The sequence below is a fragment of the Anoplolepis gracilipes genome, chromosome 4, assembly GCF_047496725.1.
Source record: "Anoplolepis gracilipes chromosome 4, ASM4749672v1, whole genome shotgun sequence".
NCBI lineage: Eukaryota > Metazoa > Arthropoda > Insecta > Hymenoptera > Formicidae > Anoplolepis > Anoplolepis gracilipes.
In genome coordinates this window covers 14,410,363-14,433,421 of record NC_132973.1, presented here as the reverse complement: position 1 = coordinate 14,433,421, position 23,059 = coordinate 14,410,363, and the positions used below count along the sequence as shown (strand labels likewise).

Genomic DNA, 23,059 nt, shown 5'->3' with positions numbered 1-23,059 from the left:
ATATAAAAATTATACAATAAAAAGATATTGAAACGTACTGGTCTACGAGACGGTCGTACTCATCCATGATGGCAACGGAAGCTTTTCTCACGCGAGATAGATTGAAGTCCTTTGTATGCAAATGATACTGTGAAGTAACCCAGCCAATGTAAACATGAGTCGGATCCTGACCAGGGAATATTCTAACGCCGTAAAAATACTCGTTCATTAATTTCATGCATTCAGCATCGAAAATTTCATTGCCGATCGCTTCGACACCGCTTCCGGTTAACACAGACATCGCCTTGGGAACGTTACGTTCTGGGATTTGAGGCGGCACGACTTTCAAATCCGTCTACGAAAATAGATTTTTATTACAATTCTTAATATTTTTAAAATTTATATATGTAAGTATATTCTTGACATTTTCATAAAATTTGTCTACCGTAGAAAATATTTTTAAACGTTTTTATTCACGGTTAGCTATAATAAAATAATACTCACGGTTGAAACACGAATTTGAGGAGTTTTGAGATTTTTACTTCCGACTGTTTTTGTACTTTTATCAGAGACATCCGAGCGAACTTGTGGCTCAGGCGTTTTCGATTTTGCTTCCGGAGATTTCGCTTTACGCGAGAAAAACCTGCACGTAATAAAAATCAATTATTAAACAAAAATTAATAATCCATAATTATCGAGATACTTGTAATTTTAAGTCAAATGCTATTTTCTGAATAATAATTTTATAAACGCTGAAAAAAGTATTTCAACTTACGGTACATCCTCCATCTCTTTGCTAAGCTTGCTAACAAAGTCAAGTACCGAAGTCAATTTGTCTTTTGCAACATCTCTTAAAGATATAGCCATTAATAATTCATGTTTACCGAAAAGGCGAACGACCGCGCTTCTTCTTCTCCGTGTCTTCTTTTATGTCACCGTTCATCTCGCCATATCCATTCATTTCAGCTTCGCTAACTGCGTTGTCTAAACGCGATCCATAAAGAGATCCTTTCCTAGGTGGCCTGAGAGGTTTTCCTCTTTGCATAGGAAGCGGCGATTCCTTCAGCATCTCATCCGCCTCGGCTGCATCTTCCGAATAATTTCTGTGCAAACCTATTCAACATTATACATACAATTACATATATTCTAGTTAAATTAAATAATTTTTTATACACAAATTAAATAATATTTTACCTTTTTTATTATCAACATTATTACTAACTTATCTGTCACTTATCACAAAACGTGACAAACCTTATATTTTAAATTGACATTTTTTAGATCATTACCTTTGATGTCGCTCATACTGAAGCCAGATTTCATGATTTGCTCCAAGTGAGCCGATGGCTGAGCAGCTTGTTGTCCTTGTTCGACTTGTTCGGCTAAAAGTTTATTCTGTCGCATTTTGATCTCCTGCCACCTTCGTAATTTCTCCCCCTCTGTTATGAAGTCGCATTGACAAATCACAGGCAGCGATAATCTGAGAAATTCCCAATTAGCCTTCTCCATGGTCTCGAATGTGTTGTGTGAGATTTTTAGGCATGGTGGCGTGTCAGAACCAGCTGGTATCCTAGCCACGTCAATTCGCGTATCAGCCATGTCGTCGGTGTTCTCGAAGATAGGTTGATCTTTCGTATACCAATATGTAACTAGACGATTCATGTTTCTGCGATATAAAAATGGACATATTTATTTTTTCTATTATTTTCCGTATATAATATTTTTCAAAAATAATGATAAATTAATATTACTTACACGCAGAATGGTTCGTAGCCCTCTTGTAAACCGCAGGTAGTGAAAAACTTTAAAGTATTCACATCTTGGCCAAATGTTAATCTTGCTTTTTGTCCAACGCCAAGAGTGAACGCAGGTACAAAAGAATCGCCTTGCACGTCAGCGAAAGAAGTTTCGCCGCCGAGTGCATCCATCAGCAGTTCTCCATTTAAGGAGAAGCCTGAATAATTTGCAAATTTGTACCACGATGCATTTGTATTAAGTAATAAAAAGTCGAAGCGAACGGACAAAATATATAACATAATATAGTAAAAGTACAAAAATATTTAAAATAAATTACTAACAAATAATTCTTTATAATAATTTACTTATCTTATTAAAGTATCAAAGATTCTTATTGAAATGTCATACATTCGTTTCGACTTATTGGAAAACAACATAAATTCAATCCCAAGCAACTAAATAATAAATAATCGTTATAATTATTTGTAAATATCAAATGTTATGGACATTTAAATAAAACGCAAATTTACGGTTTTGCTAAATAAAAAATTTTTAAGGACTACGAATTAGAAATTTTTATAAAATTTGTTATATACGATTATGGCAAAGCAGATGCTAAAATAGATCATATGAATGAAATTCAACAAAAATTTCTGCTTTCATATCTATTGCTTTGCGTGAAAAGATAAATACAAATATTAAAATGTTTATTTTATATTCGTATATGTTCGGAATTAAAAGATTTATCTTATTTATATTCACATGATCCATTAGCATTAATTCAGACAGAATATGCATGCAAGCGACGTTACTTGAAGGGGTGAAATGAAAACCACAAATATGTGTAATATTATTACACAGACGATGCACTATTATAAGATAATTATAAGATAATTATAAGATAAATCTCACAATTAAAAAAAGTAAAATATAAATATAGAGCCGAGATAAAAAAATAAAAATTAAAATATTCCATATAATATAACAGGGAAACATGTACCGATTTAATCAGGGATATTTTCTTCTTTTTTTGTCTTCAATACTGATTCAATGTGTGTGACATTTTGCAAACATTGTATTTATATTGCATTCGAAAATTTCTGTTTAGAATGCGTGTGATATGGTTGATATAATATTTGGGGTCACACCCTGGTGTTAGTGATTAGTAGATATGAGTTATGAAAGCACTGTTGTGTCTCGCTGACAGTATAAACACTGAGTGTAGAATACTGGATACCGAATAAGACATTGAGCTAGATATGATTTTCGATCAATCGAGAGCATAGTATTATTAATGATGATAGAAACGAGGATTATCTTTGATTCTGCGGTTAACTCCAACATGTTAAAATGACGATGTGGCGAAATGAAATAATTTCCATGCAAAAAATGCACGATCGCTCCTTTTGTTTGTTACAGTGGAGTTTTTATTTTGTGAAAGCTTAAGCGAAATTAAAGCTTTCCTTCAAAGTGCGCGACGCGAAATTTTACTTGATGTTTAATGCTAAATGTTTATGTAGATATTGAATAATTTTTAAAGTGTAATATATATATATATATATATAGTCATGTGTTCTACGTTAAATATTATTTTAATTTAATACACCATAGAAAAATTAGAGATAAAACTGTCCAGTTTATTTTTGCATTGTATGTATGTTATATTTCATACAATATTTATATCATCAGCTTCTATTTGGTCTATATTAAAAATAAAATCATTAAAAATAATTATGCAAAGAACCAGTGTTGAAAATCACAATGTCTGTATCCAGTAATCTATTACTAAATATCAAATTATATGTATATAGCTTGAAATGGCAGCTGAAGCGTTCGCTTAAAAATTCCGTCTTACTAATCGTTCGGTCAATTAGATCCAGGAAAACACCGACAACGTCTCCGACCTGCCATTGTTTGCCGAACGTTTCGGCCGTGCCCGAGTATACTTTTTCCTCCTTTAAAACAAAATGTTCACCAGTTCAACATTTCCGTTCGTAGAGATCGGGATATAGACCGGTAAACGAGATGTTCTATTTTGCGCGTGATGGGTCTGGAATACTTTGTATACATATTTGTTTTTTATCGTTTTATACTCATCTCGTTGTCGTATAAATTTGTGCGAAAAATTTCGATATTGTGCAAAATTAAAGAGAGATATCGCGAGGAAATTTCGTGGATTCCCTCGATATCAATAAAGGTCAAGCCACACTTCGCCGAATGAAATTTCACCAGCGATTAACATTCGTCTTGGGACAAGGATGCAAGATATATAAAACCAAATCAACATGAAAGAAACATATAGAGCGAGACAAAGACAATAGTAGTGACGAAAAACTCAGGAACAAAAAAGAAATATGTGTATAATGGGGCCTTTAAAGATTGGCTATAATTTGGAAGATGGGACTCTTACTGATCGTTCGGTCTGCCACGTCAATGAAACATCCGACTATGTCGCCCACTTGATATTTGTGACCAAATGACTCGTGGGTGCCAGCGTGTACTTTAGTCACCTGACATTCATGTTTTTATGGATTATTCATGTTTCATATATCACGAACAAGAACCACGTAACGCTTATATAATATTATATTCGCCTTGCAGCAGAACGCTACTCTACAGATTGCGCACAGCGCTGTTCAATATTTCCGTTTGTTAAAGAAAAGTTCAACGAATACGAGCTTTAAAATTCTCACCTTTCGTGGCTATAATAACTCAAATATTATATAAAAGATTGTCACTACAATATAATAACATAGCATATAATAAATTACTGATATATCTTTGAATTTCAGATGCAAAAATATCTTCAATAAATGTCTATATTAAATATTATCTACATCTAATTCTATGTCTAATGTTATTTATTTATTATTTATAATTCGAATTGAAGATATATTTGGTAAAAATATATAGCTAATTATATTTTGTAGCTAAATATTATTTTTAAAATTATTTTTTTAAGTTTTATAAATTATATATATAATGTCATTCTAATCGTTAAAATATAAAAAGAGAAAAAATTCAATACTTACGTTGTAACCATCAAATGCCCAAGTACTTTCGTCACTGCCGAGCATATTTCCCGGCATACAATCGGCCTTTGCCCAACCGACGCGCATCGGTCCGGCTGTGAGAACTTCGAACTCGAAATACCATTTTCCGCTGCTAACGGCATAATGCTTCTCGACTCTGTAAGTCCTGAAATATAGTTGTCGTAGTCTGCTAGCCTCCAAAAGCAATGCTATAAATACCATAAAATAAATTAGATTAATATGCGTAATTAATAGTAGAATTTAAAAAAATATATTAGGAAAAGTTAGTAAAATGATTGATTTAATTTAATATGCAACTGACTCTCTCTATAATTGAATACAAAAATTAAAGAAAATTATAAAATAATTTAATGTATATTACATTATTGTACATATAAAAATATATGATTAATTATTAGAAATAATAATTAATATCATTGTCAATAATATTTTATTAAACATCTGTTTTAAAAGTGTATAATTGAAAAGCTATAAAGTTATTTTTTTATAAAGTGCAAAAGTAAGAGCGTGCATATTTAACAAGAATTAAATCTTACCCTCATGCTGTTCTCCAGTGGGTGGATCAAGCATGTATCCATAAACTAATAAAGTCCTGACGGTTTCGCTGGCCGTATCTCGATTGGCTTTCTTAATCGCTTCATCGACCTTCTGATATGGTACTAAGTGAGGACTTCTCCTCATCTCCGAGTCTTCGTTTAATCCATACGTCCACCCTTGGCTGATTCTCTCTTTTGCCCAGAGATTATGAGTGTTCTCGGCGAGTTGGTCAACGAGCTCTTCCATCTTGGGAGTCAACGTGATCGCTGACAGATCAAGTGGTGCCGGTTTATATCCGCTACTTTGCAGAAACGGTTCGTTTGGCAGTCTCAAAGTTTTGATTCGAGACGGTGGTTTATCCATTGTGATGTAATAGCCCAAAGCCAAGATAGTCTTCAGGGTCTGTACGGCCAACTGAGTATCATAGCGTTTTTCCGCGGCTGGCAGTCGCTCGAATTGAACTATGCAGGGATGTATTTTTCTTAAGTCGTCCCTGACCTCACCATAAATCCAGCCGGCTTCGATTTTATTCATCGCCCACATCTCGTGGATATTCTCTGCGAGTTTATCTCTAATCTGCTCGACGTAGGCGGGCAAGTTCACCATGGAGGTATCGACCGGGGCCGGGACGAAGGCAGTGTCGTCTTCGACCAGCCATGGACCTGCTAGAGTCACCTTGTTCATGTTGCCGAAATAAAAGCATGGATCTAACGATAGGATCTGCTGCGGCAACAGGCTCTCTACAAGTGGCGAGAATTCTTCCATGGGCTGGAACTTTAATCGACCGTGATCGCCACCCAACAGAAACCTGCAGGAGAGTTTAGACGAGCAACTAATGGCGGGGAAGAACATGCCGTCTAAATTAAAATTACGGAAGGAGCCCATGATACGATTGCCATTGAAAGTGAATGTTATCACCGGCACTGTTAAATCTAAGGCACAACCGATTACGTCGCTTTTCCTGATGTAAGGTTCCGTAGCGTTCTGAACGATCTGTGTCTTCCTGCCACCGGTCCAGAGATAAGCGCCGTCGAATCCGAACGAGTACAAGTCATCGCCAACGCCATTTCCACCCCACTTCTCGCCGCCACCAGGGTACGGCATATAGCTATTTGAAAAAAATTATATTTATATTATTAATCTTCTCGATCTCGAAAAATTTCGTTAAAAAAATGAATGAATAATATGTTTATTAACATAGTATATTTAATATATTAATTTAATATATATTTATTAATTTTAACATTCCAAATATAAATAGATGTCTGAAGGTTGTATTCTAAATTAATTTACCCAGCGGTATTTGCCCATCCAATTCTCAAGTGCGGCATCATATGCGTCGTCTGTTCAATATGATCCACAGTTACTTCGAAATACCACTTTTGATAAAGAGCCGAACCCTCCACTCTGCCGACAAATATATTCGGTCTAACACTGGCCACATGATCCACCAATTGCGTCTGGAGAAGCAGATTTTTTCCAGGCAACAAAAAGTCACAAATATTATTCTGCGAAGAACGCACTGCAACGCCATTACCGACGCATAGTGAGCATAAAACATCCAAAACCTTGGGATCTCTTCCGTGTTTTTCTAGTAAAGAAATAATTACTTTTATGTGCTCGTCCTGAAAAAAAATATTTTTAAATCAAGATTAAAAAATTCACAAATAGAATAAACTAAATTAATTTATATAATTAATATTTACATAAAGTTATTTATATTTATACAAATTTACAAATTTAATTCATTCTATAAAATTATTTTATAGAGAAATTATTTATACTATTATTAGTCCAATAATCTACATTATAAAAAAATGACACGTTACCCTCATCATGTTCAAAGCCTCCGGCGAATCAATCAGCACACAATGAAGTACGTCTAACATTCCAGTTCCTTCGCTGGAAGCTTGTGAGCCCAGTCGACTGAACAACCAGTTGAGACGATTGCTATTAGCGAACTGAGCGCAATTGGTGTGATTACCCTTGATAATGGCCGCTAGTAATTGGTAAAGATATCCGGATATCTGATCCCAAGCTTGGCCACTCTCATCACCGGAAAGAGCGACGAGAAATCCTTGTGAAGTGATCACGTTAATTTTGTCGATAGCTTCGAGAATTAAATTCAGTATGCCTTCCTCTTGAAAGAGATCTTGACGGTTTCTAAGAGCTCGGAATTTGTTCTGTTTTTCTTCGTGTTCTGGAAAAATCTATTATTAAATTGATCTGTTTCAAAGAAATGTTTAAAGAAAAAAGTATATTTTCTTACCCATGTCATCCTCGGGTTGAGCAAAGTAATTGATCAAGTCTTCAAGACACATTACCATCTCATTCAGATTCACGTTTTGAAAAAACATGGACGCTCTTCTGTCCACTTGCAATGTTTCTAGGCCTCTAAAGCATGTTTGATATTTTTAACAAAATTTTTTTATTTTTTGATATATGGTCGATATATTATAATTTTTTGTTCATTTTAATCTAATATTATATATTTATCTCTTTTTTTTTATATCTTTAAGAATATTTTATTATATTAATTTTGAATACTCACGTGATAAATTGAGTAAACAAGCTGCTGCACTTTCTGATGACGCGGGCAGTGCGAGATTCTTCTTCTTGAGATCTAGAGAAATCTAAACCATCGTCCATTTTACCCTCTTCGTGAAGTACCGCCTGCTTTTCTTCAACTTTTCCGACTCCCTTTTTTTTCGTCTCATATGACTAAAGAAATGTCATGTAATCGTAAGAATCGTGAAAATTTGTTACTACTTTTGTTAAACTTTTAAATATATTTTACAGAAATCAGAGAAGCCATTAGCTAATTATTAATCGGAATTTGTGTGATTGTTTTAAAATTATTTATATTCTATATTGTATTTAACAATTTATTTTCTTACCTTATAAGACACCCAGAGGCACGTGGTGGCATGTTGCATAATAACAGTAGAGTCACCGTATTTAATGATCGGCATTCCGATGACTTCCAGATCTTTGTCCTCAAGAACAATCTTTTGATCATCCTTTTCCTGCCGTAGCCAGAATGTCGAAGTTTCGATCGTTGCCTCATTCCTTCAGAAAAAAATAATCGTAGATTTAGGAAACATTGTCGTAAGCCTATAAGAATTGCCATGACCCTTGAACTTTTTCTAAAAATAAGTATTAACCTATCGACCAGATAGAGCTCGTTGTTCTCCTTCACGCCGAGATAACGACCGGTCGTCAAGTGCCTGATCCTCATAGGATGTAGCCAGTTGATAAAACCACCCGCCCATTTTGTCCTGGCAAGCTCTAATCTCCATAGCGATCTCGCTTGACTCATTACGCTACCGCCTTCATAGATTACGAGACTGTAAAGTGATAAAACAATTTTATTTTCATCCTCTTTTTCATTTTTAAGTAATAATAATTATTTTAGTTTTTTACAAGTTTTACAAGACTCTATAATCATATATAAGACAATTACAATTTTATTACATTATTTAATTTTATTAATTAATTCATCAATTATATCTAATTAATTAATTAATTAATAATTAAATTGTATGCATGAATTATTATTAGTCTTATCAAGGCATATGCAATAGATATAATACTTTTGACTGGGTGCTGGACTCCAAGTCGAAGGAATTGTCAAACACTCATCACCGCCGTGAAAGAATCGCAATACATCGCCGCCAAAAACAAAACCAACATATTTCATTCTACTAATACCGGTACCATAAGGTTGTACCGACCAATGGGTTACGTGAAAAGATGCATTAACCACCGATAAATCGTTTTCTTTCGTCGTATGCTGAAACAAAAAAATGATATTTATTAAAATATATATATTTTTTTTATTCGTACAAAAAAATTATCCTCAAGATATTATTATTGCTTTTCATAATTAAAATTATATTCTTACTTTATTTTTATTTCTACTTTATTTTATTTTATTTTAATATGTATATATTAAATGTCGAACTCTTACCAAGTATCGTTCAGTAGCGACAGATACCAAAATAAGATCGTCACCCACACGCACTTTCTCACCCTCAGATCTTTGTTTAGAGGCAGGGTGTACGGTCCACCAACACGCTTCACCTGCACAAATAAAACTTGATAAAGTTCAGCAGAAAAGCAAAGTATGATGTTTAATTCATGTTCTCTGACCTACCACAAATTTGCTACAACAAGTTTGAACTTAACTTTAACTTAATTTTGTTGAAAGTTATAATTGCATTTGTAATTATTCAACCAAGCAATGAGTTATATGTACTGAAGAATAAAAAGAAATAATATTAACTACAGTAAAGTAATTAAATATTTATTAAAAATTAAATAAAAAGTTAAAACGATAGCATTGCACTAACCGTGCGAATGTTCTTGTAAACCGACATCAAAGGCTAGTTTATCATTCGATGAACTTGTAGATAGACACGCCAGATACTATAAACACAAACACAGATATTTATGTAATCATTAAAAATTAACGTGTGTATATATATATATATATATATATATATATATATATATATATATATATATGTTGTATATATATATAAGGAAAATTAATTTACCATGTCACTGTTTAGATGTCGCAACAATATTGCATTACCATATAACAAGGTCCTGTGCCCTGACCCGGTGCCCTTTCCCTGGAAACATCAAAGGATTGGTCAAAGCCCTTGCAACCCCTTTTCATACTCGATATAATATTATATTTCTCTCTACGTATATATGATACGAGATTTTAATACTTCGCAAAATGACAGAGTTTCTTAAACAATTTCTACAAGCTTATACTGATAAGAGGAGGCCATAAATGCTGATATTAACCACGATGCAAAGCTCGAGGCATATATCGAAGAGGCATAGATTGCTAAATATGATTTTAACATAGACGATTAATTATATTAGACAAATGAAAGCAAGCAATCTCTTATTAATTTCAACGTAATATTAATGTTAATTGAAGCTTTCAGAATGAATGCTTAGTCAATCGAATGAGTGAAACAACATCTTGATATATATGTATGCAATAAGAAGTTTGAAAAAAAATTAATTAAGATATTACTATATTACAATTAAATTATATTAAACAATGCCACATTTTTTACAAAGTTTTAATTAAATACAAAAATAGAATTTATTTATTTTAAAAGTGGCATATAAGTTAAATTTTGTAATTATTTATTTTTAATTTAAATTTACATTGAATACAATCTTTATGTTAGATAAATGCAATTCAGAATCATACGCTTTATGACTCTTTATAACGCTTTATTAAATGCGATGTTAAATAAAGACTATTGAATATTTCAAAAATTGACCGTTTTATGAAATAAATTATTCATATTTTCACTCATGCTCGATCGGGCGTTATGATGTTTTAACACACAAACAAATGATATTTTACCCAAGAGCGGACACGGCGCCCCGCAGATGTAAATTATACTTACTAAACTGTCTTGTTGCTGTAAAGAGAAAAAAAAACATAAGAGGCAATGAATCTCCTTGATTAATGTCGATAATGTCATTAAATGTCGATTTGGATTGATTGTAAAGAAAAAAGGGGGAATATAAAGGAAAAAAATGACAAATTAAGAAATAAAAAAAAAATGAAATAATATATGCGTATGATGTTTCATGGTCGATGACGGTGGGTCTCGATTAAATTTTCAGATGATTTGTTTTTCACAACGCTAGCATATTTCGAATGATAAAATGGAAATAAAAATGCTTTAAAAAAAACGAAATTGTAAATTCGAAATTGTTTTACACGGCTACATGGACACATGCCACAATCATACGGACACAGGGGGGTGCAGTGGCGAAGGAGGTGCGTGCTAATGCATCAAAAAGAAGCTATTCCGATGTATCAGGAACTCTTCCAAAATTATCGGCAGAAAAGTTGAGCAAGTTTCAAGATCTAAAAGACATTAAAAAAATGTCTATAAAATATCTTTATATTCTTTAGACATTTTTTAAACATCTCTTAGATCATAGTTTTTCGAGTAGTAGTTTGAGGATTACGTTCTTAACATTTTACACATAATTGCAATTAAAAGGACACGTTTTATGGCCCATTCTTATGCAGGCGTAATAAAATAAATTTATATTTAACGATTAATTTAGAATGCAATAAGTTTATAATTATGAGACAGATTAAGTTTATAATTGTGAGACAGATGATGACGCACACTATTCGCGGAATCAATGAATTACATGAATTGAATTCAATGAATTACGAGCCTTATCGTTCGATGTACTTGTACTTGTTTGAAAAGTCCTCCTTTTTAAAATAATAAATAGGGAATATTTCTTTTTTTACGGCACGCGTCAAATAGAAGCTACGAACTATTTCCTGGAATTTTACTGCCAAAGCTGAAGTCATACGAGTGTACGAGATATTAGAGAAAGAACATGTATACATTACCGTCTCGGAACCAGCAGCTGTGACTAACTCCTGTAAGGCTCTCACCGAGAGAGCCTGCTCTATCACGAACACGCATTGCGACAGATCTGGCGGTATATTCTAGAAATAAAAAAAAATTAATGATCAACAATAATGATAAAAAAAATGACATAATGAGAGCGAAGCAATAAAAATTGCAGTTATTTTTACCTTGTCCGCGATATTCTCGAGGAAGCAATGTCGATTGCCGAAACCCTCGGCTGCCAGACAGACCCTTTCTCCTGTCGCCGTACAGGACAGACATACCATATCTTCCTGTAAATTTTAAACGATGTCTTTATATATTTCCTATGTAATTTGTTTTAAAAACTCGAAAAAGCCGAATATCATCAAACTGAGAACATTAATTAAATTAATTTTTTGATATAATTTATAATCATAATATATTAGTTAATTCTTCTGTTTTGTAATATTTATATAACTTCAAAGTTTCTTGGAATTTACATTGATTCGCGCATGTAGATTGACAGCGCGGAGAACTTTCTCGAAAAAGCCTCGTCGTGTATTATATCGTACTGAGATGTTTGCTGTGCTGCAATAGTGCGCAATAGCACTAAAGATTTTGCAATCTGCTATAGTCGAAAGCAGCTACCCGCATTTAATTTTCATGGGTATGAAAACGAGCCCTGATGAAAATGCCGGTTAGAGGGAAATGCTCCTCGATCTGTCGATTGTTTTGAGAAAAAAAAAAATCTTCTCATTACAATGTTAATGACGTGCTTTGGCGAAATCGTGCGAAATATGGTACAGACTAAATGACAGAATACCGGCCAAAACTGTGCCAAAACCAATTTGGACGACCTCAAGAATGCATGAGAGCGAGCATACAAATATATGCCTCCGGCTTCGGAGGCACTTCGTAATCTTTGGACACGTCGCATCGCTGAGCGGAAAACATGCATTTCTCACAACGACATTATTAACGCACGCTCGCAATAACGTCGCGCTACAAGAAACTCATCGAGTGAGTCATTCGATTTGCGTCGCTCGATTTTAACCCTTGATGCGTGCAAATTTTTCTCTCGATCTATACCAGCTGGGTTTTCATGCACTTGATTTTTTTGTTGCAATTTAAAAAATTTTAATCTTTTATCACGCTACAGTTTTATTTTTTTTTTTAATCCACCTACACCTAGCAAGAAAAGCATTATGCTACATGTTCATATGTGCCCTTCAACTCTAAATAGAAATGTGAAAGAAAAAGAGAAAGAACAAGTGATGTCAACTACGTGCATCCTTTGAAAATTTTATGAGCAACTTAGAGAAACTAGGTCGAAAGTCACGGAAATATTGTTTATCTCTCTATTTCTATTATATCATGTAGATTAAACAATTCGTTTCTTCATTGGTATGTATCTATATATTATACATATACATATATATAATATATAAACTACATGCAATGCGAATTGCTCCGATAAGATTGTATTATATCATGATTAACATTCCCAAGCTCAGTCTTAATGGTATACAAAGAAAATTAATACAATGATTATCTAAGTATTTTTTTTAACTTTTCCTAAACGATACGATAATCTAATTAAAAATATTATATATTTTTAACTGTATTGTAAATATATATAAAAAAATTGTATGTTTCTTAGAAATAAATTCAAATCTTTTAAAACAAATAAAATAGATAATATATCTAGTATTATTCGCGCTTCAAATAATGTTTAATCGTGATGGTAATCAGCACGGTTTATTGGCGGGAATGTAACTAAGGCAATCATATAATTATAAAGTTTAATTGAAATCGATGGGATAGTCCTGGTTGCATCGTGATGAAACTGTCTATGTAAATGAAATTATTTTGCAGGATCATATTAATCGTATTTCGCCTGTGCTACTAACTATGCTAAAACCACACCTACTCTCTTTCTCTCTCTATCTCTATCTCTATCTCTATCTCTATCTCTATCTCTCTCTCTCTCTCTATCCCCTCGAGTGAAATATTACTGAGATATTGTCGATCGTTATGATATACACTTGACATTGTGCGATAGGGTGCGCAATCGTAAACGCGCACGCATATTTTTTTTGATATGTATCTGGCTGTTTGAAAAAAATTAATATGTAACGGAAAAAGATGCATAAATAATGTTTTACCTAAAGGACACATTAACATAACTTCCTATCGGATTAAATCCGAATTGAATCCATGCTGGAATGGCACGCGATTCGCCATATATGTGCTCGTATATTTGCGTCTGAGACACGCGAGACGCCGAAAGTTTCCGCTGGAAATTTGGCAAGGAGACTTAATCTTATTTATCAAGATATTAATAAAGCGTAATCTCAATCACTCTGCGCTTGGCGCGATTCACAAACTGCTAATGTGCACAATTGCTTTTTAATCAATACATTATATAGAAAATTTTCAATTATTAAAAATTTCCAGCTTGTGATTATAATTTACGAGAAATTTGCGAGAAACCAATAGAAAAGAAATTCTTATATAATTGCAAATTGTCATTAAAAGTATCAGCATCTTTTGTATGCCATTTTCATAATTATGTATTTTTTTTTAAGTATTATTTTAACGTATTAATTTTTGTTGTTCTATATATAAATTGTTTATCAATAAAAAAAATATAATATAATTATAATATAATTAATTTTATTCTGCGATGGTTTTTCGACTGAATCTGATAATCGAAATGTTAAAAACTTACGGAAACTTAATTGAACGTTTGATAGGAGAATACGTGACATGTGCATTGATAATCAACCGAATACATTGATAAACTTCCGTCATCTAGTTACGATCGAAGTTACAATATGTCAGGTATAGGTCAAGGGTACACCTTCATTTCACAAGTAAATAATCCATATAATTCTATCAAACTGGAAAATAATTATAAATCATTGTTACTTTTACACGTGTACATTACAAGTTTCAGATCTTTTATTTAGATAGAAAAACAGAAAGGTTATACAACGCGATGAATTCATTATATTCACAGTTGAAAATATATTTGACAGAATTAAAATGTGTTATAAATCATATAAATTTAATAAAAATAATTTTATAAACTTGACTTAATTGATCTATCTAACTTCTAATTCTAACAAAATTAAATTAAATTAATATTTATTCACTTCCTTCATTTAATAGAAATATCAACTATGCATCTAAAGTGATATTTAATAAATATATCGCTAAAAAAAATAAGCTTCATGACGCTTCACAGCATCATTGAGCTGGAAGAGGGTTAGAAAGGTGGGATATTGCAGCGTGATATCGTGTGTATACTATATCGTTTGTTGTTCGATACTCGGCGCATCCAACGCACGTTGCACACCGCGGTATATTAATTATAAATTCATCACTTTTCAATGCAGTAACACTAATGAAACAGCTACGTGAGACGTATTGATCAGACAGAAGCCGCTGCATCAAATTCTAAAATTAACTAAAAGCGATTAGCTTTAAATAAAAACTTTGCAAACATATTGTTTAAAGTTTTGTTAGATTTCTATACACATAACATCTATTATGTGCACATGTTATAAAATTCCATCATCGAAATTGTACAATAAATTAATCATAAACTTGTTTGAAAAATGTATCAAGCAAAATTAATTAATTCAGCATGATATTAAATTTATTTGAGAAAGGCTTTCGAGAGACATCGTTATAAGAATTTCTTTATTTCTTTATTACGTAGGTAAAAATATTGGAATGATTTATCTTTCGATTTATCATAGTCTGAAAGTTACATTGTAAATGTTCATTATTCAAGTTTTTTGTATATAAATTACTAAATCATATCCATTAGTAGGTAAAATTGACAATAATTTTTTAATTTCACTGAGAAGTAATTTCAACAATATTGGAACGTTTGTAATCACAAAGTTTTAAACATAATTTTATACAACGCAACTTTATTTCAACAACAATAAAAACTACAATCCTATTATAAATGATATCGCAACATCGATAATCGATAGGATCATCGATTATTCTCGAGCGTGCAAAATGAGAGAAGCTCGTAAAACTTCAGATGTTTTCACCGCGAGGGACATTTTTCTTTCTCTCTCTTTTTTTTGACACAAATTAAATTACCAAGTGAAAATTGCAAACGGCAGAAGATGGACGAATCTAACAATTACGAAAGCACATCCTATGAAGGCAGGTGAGCGATATTCCTCGCTTTCGATCTTCCGTCGAATTAGCTTACATAATTCATTCACAGAAAAAGTAGTCTGTCGAACGGCGCAGATATGATTTCTCACGTAAGAATGCGAACGACCCTCTTCTTGGCATCGAGCCCGGCTGATTTTATATGGCATGTTGTCGCGACGCGACTCTAGCAGAGATGTATTTCGCACGCGATTTTGCCACATTGATTTAACAAGAACACGAAAGCCGGTTTAATTCTGCGAAGACAACCACGACCGCGATCGAACGATCGGAATCGTTCTCATAGGGAATAATCAACTTTGCGTTCAATGTTCTATCATGCGTTTCATACATCCCGTTAATTACAAATTTTTTGTCGTAAATCGAGTTGAACGCTAATCAATCAATCGCGAACTTCAAAGAAGAATCAGAATTTTTGCGGAAATCCAAAATGTTCCGTTCGATTGCCGACAATAGCATATTATATTAAATACGTAGATGCATACAGCGCATTTTCTAAGAAGTTTAAATATTAATTTCATTAATTCATAGTATTTATTTATTTATAATTTATAATAAAAATTATAATAGAACATACAATGAATAAACCGGCCCTTTACAGACGCATTATTGAAAAATCAAATAAAGAGATGGGCGAACCCATGGAGAAGAACAACGATAACGAGACGGCATGCACAAACCGTCGCAGACGAAAGAATAGAAGAAAAGCGGCCGAACCTGGCGTATCATGTACCTGCCGACGAAGAAGGAACCCGAAAGTCGTCTCGCAGAATCCTTTTATTATCTTCTTTCTCGAGATGTATTTTAATAAAATGCCCGACAAACACGTGACAGAAGTCGCTCGGCAGGCTGGTAAAGAATGGTGTGCCTTACCCGAGCAAGAGAGACAGAAGTATGTACTTTTGGCAGAGAGAGAACGAAAAAGACGGCGCAAGTTAGGAATCACGCGAAGAAGGAGACGTAGATCCACTAATAACGAAACATAACTTTTGGTTATCATTAAATACGTCAGAAAAAATCCATTAATAGTACGTGAAACGAATATGAGAAATTAGAAGATAAACTGCATTTGATAAAACGATAAAGAGATATATTGTAAACTTCTACTGTCAAAATCGATAGAATACGTTTGGAATTTAGATTTTTATTTTATTTCAAGGTCTTAGCAAAAAAAAAAAAAAAAAAATATAATTTGCAACATATTATATGTATTTACAATATATATAGCTTTAAAATTTTAAAGCACTGAGTTAGCATCGTGTTTTGGGTGGGAATGTAAAAGAATGGTAAAAAATGGTAACGAACACGAAGGTCATAAAATACAGAACACGCGATTCAATTTAATTTATGAATAGTTTTATGTGATAAATTCAATATTTTTTAAACTATAATTTGTAACTAATTTTTTATTTTATATATATATATATTATTTTAATAAATATATAAATAAATATATACAATTTAAAACATATTAAAACTAAAATATGAGAATTAATAATCAATTTATATTAGAGAGGAGAATATTTACATTTCTGATTGACTAACGTTTCTGATATTTGTATGTAAATTTTATGGTACAGTAAATTGTATTATTGTAATTAATACAATATCGAATGTATAATATAAATATAACATAACAGATTAAATACACAAACGTCATACGTGATGATAAAAGGTTGTCTCTTGACTACTACAGTCAGCCCTGTAGGTCGAATGAGGTCAAGGTTGTGGCTAGAAGGAACTTCAAGTGCTTCCACATTTTGTTAAAATCTCACACAGTTCTTTCCTGCCACAACTTTTTATATAAGAAATTAAATTTATATGTAAAATGAAGCGAATTTTAGTGTCTTTAAATAATATTTAAAGCCATTTAAAGCTGTCATCAACAATTTAAATTGTCAAACACTTTTTAAATTCGTTCAATTTTTAGACTTATTAAAAATTGATTATATATTACAATTTAATTTGATTTGGAAACATAATATGATAATACATTAAGCACTAGATTTCACGATTAAATATTTTTTAAAGAAATTATATACAAAAATTTTTGAAATTTTTTCCATTATGTTTTTGAAAAAAAGCATGGATTAAAGTTATACATTATATACAATGCAATGTATGCGTAATACAACAGTTCGTGCAGAGTTTATAGTTTATTCGCTTCTTGTGTAAGCAAAGTTTCAACTCTCTATCGGCATTCATTCATTTTCACACAAACACTACTGCATCATTGAAGGCGAACCACCTCTCTGTTTCTGCGTGCTTTTCGCGAGCACGCTTGCGGATACATTTACACTCGGCTCTTTTCAAACTTATTGATAACTATTGTGCACCTTGCATATATCGTACTTATTACCTACAAAATTATCAACATCAATAGATATTTAATCTTCATCGATATTAAAGTTATTTCTCTTATTAAAATAAAAAACCATCGACACGCTAATCATACATATTAGCGATTTAAATAGGTTCATCTAATAGAAAATAAGCTGCTTTAAAGAAAACAAATTATAAGCGAACTGTCAATGAAAAATGCATGTTGCCAATGATTTCTTTTCACATAAAATCGACTATCTCTTCGCTCTCAATGACTACGAAACATTCTTTTCAGTATTTGTTAGTATAATCTTTCGAACTTTATTTCCTTTATCCATCTCAAAAAGTAGCAAGGTAACTTATATCGTCTACTGATTTATACAAACTTCCTGATCTCTCTGAGCGTTTTGCTTAAACTTTGAAGCTATTGACTTCTTTTCGTGGCGCAATCATAAGCTCGCCCATAGTAAAGTGGAACTTACCGTACGAAGGAATGATACGTCGTCCTGCTCGGAACCACCCTCGCTATCGGCCATTCCTTCGGCGCGCTTCCACGCGACGAGACTCCTCTGACTGTCTCACTTCTGCGCTCACGTATGTGCGTGCGCGTACGCGAGTGTGCGTGCTCGTAACTCGCGTGTCACTCGGTGTCCAAGGCACCCTTGTCAATGTTGAAGCGGTCGGTCATGCACGGTCTCGCATGGTCGGCATGTTTCTGTCACTACACACCGGGACTCTTGACTTCTTCGTCTCGCCGACGAAGATGATGACCACGACGATAATGGTGATGGTCGCGCTTGAACTGTCGTGAAACACCGACAATCACCCACTGCTGGTCGGAGGGCACCCAGACCGCTCGCCGACGTTCCTCGCGCACGCGCCCGACACCTTTAATCAAATTCCGCATGCTCGAGATTCCGTTAACGCAAAATCCCCCCTTTATGCGACTGTATTACACGATTTTCGCGTTATGTAGCTGTCTATTTTATCATGAAATATTGTTGCGATATAATTGTATTTCTTTAGGAAGATAAATTATTTTAATGATGATGCGATAGACAGGAAAGTTGATGTCGAGAATTTCAAGGATGAAGACATTGCCAATATATTGTGCGATAATAAATCAAATTGATTGAGCTTTGTATAGATTGAAATGGTCTTTTAAATAAATGTCTAGGGGAGATTCATATTTTTAGATTTTCTTATGGTATATATTTATTATTTCTGACATATATTTTATTTTTAAAAGATCCGAAAGAGAGAAAGATATGTATTATTTCACTTATATTATACTGAAAGCTCGAGATAGTAGACCATATATATAGGGAACTTTGATATACTATAACAAAGTTACTCTCACTCCCGTTAAGTTCAGGGCCGAGAAGGTATCGTTTTGCACGACAATTACTCGTAAAACTTGCATGTTCTTTTTACGCCATCGGGAGAGAATGCAACTCTGTACATTGCCATGTAGTTGGGTCATTACCCCTACTCTTGTTACCTGGGGGATGGCTTAGCGCAGGGATGCAATATACTCTTTTGCGGTATACTGTTATTTAATCTATATAGCATTTGTAAATCTCTAAACTTTATCAATTTTCATGTGTGTTAATTATAATTTTGGATTAAGTTGCAAAAAAATATTTTTCAGCATGAGGTTGGAAAGTATAAAAAAATATATAATATCTTAAAAGCACCTATAATTCGTGATTAATATAATTCATTAATACTGTAAGCAAAAAAGATACAAATTTACTAACTTGATATTTTTACTTCTATGTACGATGGCTGAAGAAAAATATCATTATCGATTGAAAATTACCAATATTGAACGCGAACGTGATGAATAGACTGTGAAGTGTTATGACACAAAGTTAAATCATACTGAACACAAAGCTGAATTAATACAGTTATCATGGCTTTAAATCTATACCTTAATCCAAGGTAATGTAGCATTTATTTAACATGTGACATTGCAATGATAATGCAATTCAAACAATGCGAACAAGAAACGTTGGAAAATACAAAGAGAAATTACATATTTCACAATACATATCTTATATCTTATCTGTCGAGAGTGCATATGAAATCTGTTGAAATCTTTTCAGTAGGTATACAGTAAAATTATATATTTACAATTTAATATTGTGATTTATCGACACAGAAATGCGCCTGGTTGAATTTACCTTGTCTGAGAATCTATTTCCAACAACGAGGCAAAAATAGATGCATCCGTGATGACTTACCGAAATATCCATACGCTTATCGAGAGACTAAACTCTCAATTACCGCTTAATGCGTTAATCGAAGGTTAAGGATAGTTGTCCTCGAAAAGCGTGATCTATTTTTGTAAGAAATTTTCAAATAAATTTTCAGTTGTAGGAATATATTATTTACATCGCATTAAAATCAATAAAATTATTTCTTGATGAATTAAATAAAAATTTCATAGAACGTCAATAAAATCTCTCGATACATGTTCTAAAAATATTTCTTGTATCTTTATCCTTTGTCGTGATATTGAACGTATTATATTATGGTCGATTCACTGTTACTTCTACAAGTATTTTTTAATCATGATATACATATCAACTCCACCGAAATAAAATAATAATAAAATTATAATTTTCATTTATGTAAATAATGAAACATTTTATACTAGAGACGACGATATTACTGTTACTTTTACATTTTTTAGCTATAGTGTCAAATATGCATCAAGATTAAATAATCTAAATAAATAAGATAAATTTTCATGGGATAAAAAAAATGTAACAATAAGTAATTGATCGAAATAATTCAATTTTAAATTAATTTTAAATGAGAATTTCAATCACAATCAGAATATTAAAATGTCATCTAGACATTTTTACGATGAGTTTTCGTCGTCTGGCAAAGCTACTCCAGAGAGCGATATTGCATAAGAATACAAAAGCAAATTTCTAATTTTAGGATAAGAATAATACACAGTTGTCTACTGGATTGAGAACCACGTGAAGATTTAATTCGAAATGTGAGATGTATTAAGCATTTTTAACAATTAATTCATTTAATTAAGCTTGTCTTTAAAATTAATGATAGCGTGCATTAAAGTTATACTATCATACATGCATGGTATATTTTCAATGATATTACAAGTACACTAAATAACAGTGTACATGATTTATATATCCATGACGACATCCCCAGGGATTTGCTTTACAAAATTAGCTAATTAGTTAAAAAAGGAAAATTATATTACGCGAGAAAAGACCACAATTTTCCCTCACTATTCAAAGCATCACACACGCACATATACGCATACACACATATTTCACGGAACATACGCGAATTTTCGAGGCCGTAATCCATAAGCGCATGTCTAAGAAAAGAAAGAAATTAATCACGACATTCACTCTGAGAAGACTCACCTCAAAATAACACTTATTCACTTCGTCACTTTTCTTAATTCGCGAGCTTGTCTCACAATCTCGCGAAAGAATTCGCACTTCGAAACAATCGATCGTTCGCGTTTGGCCGAAAGCCCCTTTAGGGTGCCGAGCTTCTCGTTTTTCTAACCACAGGAGATCGGGCCCCCGCGACGAAATTTCTGTCGAAGCTCGAGGAGCTATGTCGAGCTGAGCGAAGCGGGGCGGAGCGAAAACGAGCGGTTCTCCGACGGTTATTTTCAGCCTCGAGCCGAGCGAGCCGCGCGCTTTGCGTCGTACTTGAAAGAAATCGCGACAGCGATGTCGAAGTTCACCTAAGTCAATTGTCAGTGTCTATAATAAATAAATAATGAATTGTAACCCATCTACTGAAAAGTCTCTTTTGTAACGTAAAGAATTTATATTATTTAGAACTTAATCTTTAGTCCATACTGTTAGTTTTACCACTCTCAAACCGTACATGTGGGTTAATATGTTTTCGACGCATTTCGACGTATTTATCAATAGGTAGCAATGTTTAAAAAATCTGGAAAAATTTATAGACTTTCTTTGATCTTTTTAAATAAAGACTAGAATAATAAATTTGAAAAATAATTTAGTTAGGTATATTATTATTCTACAACATTCGTTTCATTACTTGTTTCGTTAGTCGATCATTTGTTCAGTATTATTTCGAAGAATTGATACTGTTCAAAATTGCACAGACCAAAAATGATCTACCAGTACGAAAATAAGGGCTATAATATTATATATTTATCTGTTATTTCTTGAGCTGAAACTTATTACTGTGCATGTTTGTGTCCCAAGTCTCAAAAAACTTTCAAAGATTAACCCTTACTCCGTATTGTTATTTTTGGCACCTTCTAACTGTACAGGTGGGTCAGCGTATTTTTGATAAGTTTTTTAATATGTTAAAAGTTTATTAATATTTTAAAAGTGGTTTAAAAAATCTGAAAAAATGTATATACCTTCTTTGAACATTCTAAATAAATATTAAAATAATAAACTTGAAAAATAATTTACTTAAATAATTATTTTATAATTATTTGTTTTCGAGAAATTGACGTTGTTAGAAAAATCACGGACAAAAATGATCCACCAATACGGAATAAGGATTAACTTAGATGCTGACACAACATTCTCAATAATCATAAATCTGCAAAAATCTGTTAATATAGCTAATTATTCTGTTACGAATTTATATTGATAATTTTAATAAATTTGCAATATCAGCAATGGCTTTCGAATTTAATTTTGCTATTTTGATTTAATATATTTAAATTATTTATAGATTTGCTTAAATTATCGATAAATTTTTAATAGATTATTAACTAAACTCGATATTATGTCAAACAATCTATTTGCGATGGGATCGTCAATAAATCGTTTAACAATAGCG

The 23,059-nt window shown here is 32.6% G+C and overlaps 1 protein-coding gene across 25 annotated transcripts in view; it reads right to left on the bottom strand.

The window, feature by feature from the left end:
* Ryr (Ryanodine receptor) overlaps positions 1-21,836 on the bottom strand; it is a 41,321-nt gene extending 19,485 nt beyond the window's left edge. For 10 of the 25 annotated variants that reach the window (XM_072891075.1, XM_072891082.1, XM_072891089.1 and 7 more), the window contains exons 1-24: positions 21,643-21,836; positions 18,715-19,120; positions 11,914-12,018; positions 11,725-11,823; positions 10,748-10,762; positions 9,866-9,943; positions 9,659-9,734; positions 9,277-9,389; positions 8,900-9,099; positions 8,471-8,653; positions 8,204-8,375; positions 7,858-8,027; positions 7,576-7,700; positions 7,136-7,506; positions 6,600-6,931; positions 5,306-6,414; positions 4,749-4,957; positions 4,127-4,226; positions 1,735-1,933; positions 1,269-1,645; positions 864-1,092; positions 755-784; positions 484-622; positions 39-334 (exon numbers count right to left, since the gene is read on the bottom strand). In XM_072891075.1, the coding sequence (XP_072747176.1) occupies positions 39-334; positions 484-622; positions 755-784; positions 864-1,092; positions 1,269-1,645; positions 1,735-1,933; positions 4,127-4,226; positions 4,749-4,957; positions 5,306-6,414; positions 6,600-6,931; positions 7,136-7,506; positions 7,576-7,700; positions 7,858-8,027; positions 8,204-8,375; positions 8,471-8,653; positions 8,900-9,099; positions 9,277-9,389; positions 9,659-9,734; positions 9,866-9,943; positions 10,748-10,762; positions 11,725-11,823; positions 11,914-12,018; positions 18,715-18,768 (4,781 nt within the window). In that variant the 5' untranslated portion in view covers positions 18,769-19,120; positions 21,643-21,836. Of the gene's footprint in view, positions 1-38; positions 335-483; positions 623-754; positions 785-863; positions 1,093-1,268; positions 1,646-1,734; positions 1,934-3,571; positions 3,672-4,126; positions 4,227-4,748; positions 4,958-5,305; positions 6,415-6,599; positions 6,932-7,135; positions 7,507-7,575; positions 7,701-7,857; positions 8,028-8,203; positions 8,376-8,470; positions 8,654-8,899; positions 9,100-9,276; positions 9,390-9,658; positions 9,735-9,865; positions 9,944-10,747; positions 10,763-11,724; positions 11,824-11,913; positions 12,019-18,714; positions 19,121-21,642 lie in introns of all 25 variants that reach the window. The other 15 variants (XM_072891080.1, XM_072891093.1, XM_072891097.1 and 12 more) reach the window with 6 other exon arrangements.
* Between the last annotated feature and the right edge of the window lie 1,223 nt (positions 21,837-23,059).